Raw genomic sequence first — 3,747 nt, forward strand, 5'->3', positions numbered from 1 at the left:
AAGAACATAAGTTATAAATTCATAATTGTTTTCTCTTGTTTGCTTTCATAGTCTGTCAGAAAATATTGACTCTAATAGGCCTGCGGTGCAAATAGCTGGTTTACACTCTGTAAATAACATCTCCTTTATGTTGTCATTTTACAACTGTTCAAATTCTCCTAAAGGAAGCAGTTCTGTTGCTCTATTTGGCATAATGGCTTCACTGTTGATGTATCATATAGATGATATTGATTCTCTTCACGTTCTAACGCATAATTATTCATTTCAATCAGTCCCATTTAATTCAGGAACCAAAATATTCTTCTACTATTTGTGATGATAGAAAACAAAAATGTAACATTCAAGTTGATCACTCCACTAATCAGCTATGTGTTAAAATTTGATAATAATACTAAATAGTTGGTGTATAACTACCAACACCCAATCACCCACTTAGACAAGAAAAAGAGAGAAATCTTACCTTCCAGCACCCGCAACTACAATCTTCATTTTTGGGAAGTCAATCATTGGCCTTCCTTGTGCTCTGACTGCTCCTAGAAGACCAGCAAGTGCAACTCCAGCTGTCCCCTGGATGGGATATTTGCATTAAAACATGTTTGAATTACTCTTAACTAGCAATTTCACATTGAAGGACTTATAACTTGCAATTTATTAAAACTCACAATAATTTCTCTAAATCAAACCCATCCAATCATTAAACTGATATGCTAAAATTTTGTAGTAAAAAAAGGGAAAAGGTTATTTATAGCAATCACTGGAGTTCGCATTAAAGGCCCAACACGTGGTCTTTAGGAACTTCCCAGATGAGCAATTCATAAAACAAGCAAGGTAAGAGCTTGCACTCTCATGAAACGCCTTGTAGATCATTTTCAAATCTTTTCAGCATATGCATAGGATTTGTGGTGTATTTTAGTGATCTTGCTCCACTAGAGGTTTTTTGATTAATTTTCTTTTCATATAATCATTAGTTTATTTTATCCACCGAAACAAAAGATAATCCAAGTGTAACTTCACTTCTTTGAAAATACAAATATAATTCGTGTTTTTATTATACAACTATCGACATAGCTTCACGTTTAGAAACATAAATATGAGAAGACATTAGAAATGTCTTACGTCCATTTCCTTGTTAACTTGATTGTCATGCTTAAGTCGATTTCATTAGTCTAGTGCTCGAATTGTTTTGCTTTACATTGCACACCCGCATTAAATATTTGTTGATTTTGTGTGTAAGCATAAGCATGTGTGCAAGCATATGTCTGTGTGGTGAGGGAGATGCACAATAGTCTACAGAGAGAGAGATGATGTCTAGTTGTATGCATTTTGTGTGTAAGCACAAGCATGTGTGCAAGCATATGTCTGTGTGGTGAGGGAGATGCACAATAGTCTACAGAGAGAGAGATGATGTCTAGTTGTATGCATTTTGTGTGTAAGCACAAGCATGTGTGCAAGCATATGTCTGTGTGGTGAGGGAGATGCACAATAGTCTACAGAGAGAGAGATGATGTCTAGTTGTATGCATTTTGTGTGTAAGCACAAGCATGTGTGCAAGCATATGTCTGTGTGGTGAGGGAGATGCACAATAGTCTACAGAGAGAGAGATGATGTCTAGTTGTTTGCACTTGAGAACGAGTCCTTGTCCATGTTTCTCCTAATATCTTTTGCAAAAGTAAAGAACTGTGTACCCCCCCCCCCCCCCAAAAAACAAACAATTTTCCAAATCTTTACCTGATACACTATAAATAAACTAATTAGACTCTGATAAAGTTATTCACCTGAACATCATCATTGAACATTCGATAGTCATTCCTATAACGCTGCAACAGCTTGAAGGCCCACTTACTTTGAAAATCTTCGAACTACACCATGCGATGGGCATTATTATCTTCTCATAAATATAGAACCTAAATACTTCCATTTTTCAAAATAATCCTCTAGACACAACAATAGGAAAATCTTAATCAATATGAAAGACACCTGGACAATCACATTTGGCCAGCGAGTAAATACTGCTTCCATGAATTCATCAATTACTGCAAGATACTCCTCTCCATCAAGGCGGTACTCTTGTAATCCCAAATCTGCAGGCAAATAGTAATAGGTTTATATATATTTGAAGAAGGAACATGGGTAAAAGAGACTCATCAATAACCAAAGCATGTAACCAGGGAACATGACTAAAAGAACACGTTTGATCAGGAAAGGTGCAGTAATCACTAGATATTCAAGGCGAATAAATAGATTGGTTTAGTCTGCTGGTAACAAGTTGGAATAATAAAACATAGAAATGCACAGATAACATCGTGCTAATAAAAATAACTGCACCATACATCATTCTAGGGCCAAACATATACAGGAACAAGTCTTACATAGATCTGACAACTCAAAATTGTTGAAGATAATAGGGCCTTGAAAGGTATAAAAACTTGAGAATTCTCAGGGTGTTGAGTTACGGTACGTCAAACAGTAGTTTCCAAATAACCAAACAAATGGATCAAGAAAACAGGTATATGCACGGATTTATAGTGATCGCCTTCAAAACTAAAGTAAACATCAACCTGATGGTGTCATTACAAAAAGATAGGGAAGAAATGTTGATAAGTGATTGTTAAAATGGCAATTCTATGATATACTTGAATGGTTGAACACAAGATACTTACACAATGGGTCTTTTAGAAGCTTCTCATTGTTGGTTCCGACATCAATCATGACAGGGAGTACCTATTAAAGGAAGAGAAAGGACGTCACATAGCAGAAGTCGAAAGAAACAGGACCAAAGTATATCTAGAATAAGATGAAGATCAAAGTAATTAATGAATGTAGGCATCCAATTCCAGTAATTCTTGTCCTTTATTACAACTTTTCCTTCACATGACGGGTGCATTCCAAAGCAAAAGTTAAACAAAAAAAAAATAATAATAATAATAAATAAATGCAGTGTCTTAAAATTATACATTAACAGAATGTAAATAGCACCAAAAATCATGAGCGTGAAAGGAAAAAAAATATAAGCTCAAAAATCTCTAGCAATGAGCCATATACTGTACACAAAAATAATAATAGATGATTGTCTCGCTTCTATGTAGCTGTTTCCTGATTCACAGCATTGGAAACGTAAAAAAATATCAGAAAAGCAATTAAAAGTGAAATTGAATATCGAATTACCTAATATTTGAACCCTTTCTACAGGAGATCAGAGAAGCATTTTTGGACTAAATTCCCCTGCCTTCTTTCAATTGATTTGCTTCTTGAAAATTTCAAAGTTCAAAGAAACTCCAAGTTGGAGCCAGATAAATGTTTCCAAAAGATTAGTTTCACAAACAACATATCCAATTACCTACTATTTGAATTCTTTCTACAGGAGATCAGACAAGCATTTTTGGACTAATTGTTTCAGTTGATTTGCTTCTTGAAAATTTCAATGTTCAAAGAAGTAAGAGCCAGATTAAATGTTTCTGAAGGGTTGGTTCTGAAACAATATATGAAAAATAAGACTATCATAGTCATATTATCCCTGGTCGTAATTTCTTCTCTCTTTAGATAATACCAGAGTCCATTGATAAAATGTTGACAAAATATCAGCAAGTTGGGAATCCGTCTTAGATACCTACCCACCCCCAGTCCCCCATCCCCAAAACATGGACATTTATATGATATAAGCATGAATTTACATGAGATAAACAGAAAGAGATAGTACTCTCTGAGGGTTTATCCCTGCAGCAGCAACATAAAGATCCAACTTCCCAA

General features: G+C 34.9%; 1 protein-coding gene across 1 annotated transcript; it reads right to left on the reverse strand.

Moving 5' to 3' along the window:
• Window positions 1-427: 427 nt before the first annotated feature.
• On the reverse strand, window positions 428-3,741 carry LOC111373535 (NAD-dependent malic enzyme 62 kDa isoform, mitochondrial-like). The gene is made up of 5 exons (XM_022996079.1): window positions 3,698-3,741; window positions 2,661-2,721; window positions 1,978-2,081; window positions 1,776-1,859; window positions 428-567 (listed from the first exon to the last, which is right to left on the reverse strand). Exons 2-5 carry the CDS (start codon window positions 2,707-2,709, stop codon window positions 457-459), a joined length of 348 nt encoding a protein of 115 aa, XP_022851847.1. The 5' UTR covers window positions 2,710-2,721; window positions 3,698-3,741; the 3' UTR covers window positions 428-456.
• Between the last annotated feature and the right edge of the window lie 6 nt (window positions 3,742-3,747).

Source organism: Olea europaea, unplaced genomic scaffold (assembly GCF_002742605.1).
Source record: "Olea europaea var. sylvestris unplaced genomic scaffold, O_europaea_v1 scaffold11418, whole genome shotgun sequence".
Taxonomy (NCBI): Eukaryota; Viridiplantae; Streptophyta; class Magnoliopsida; order Lamiales; family Oleaceae; genus Olea; species Olea europaea.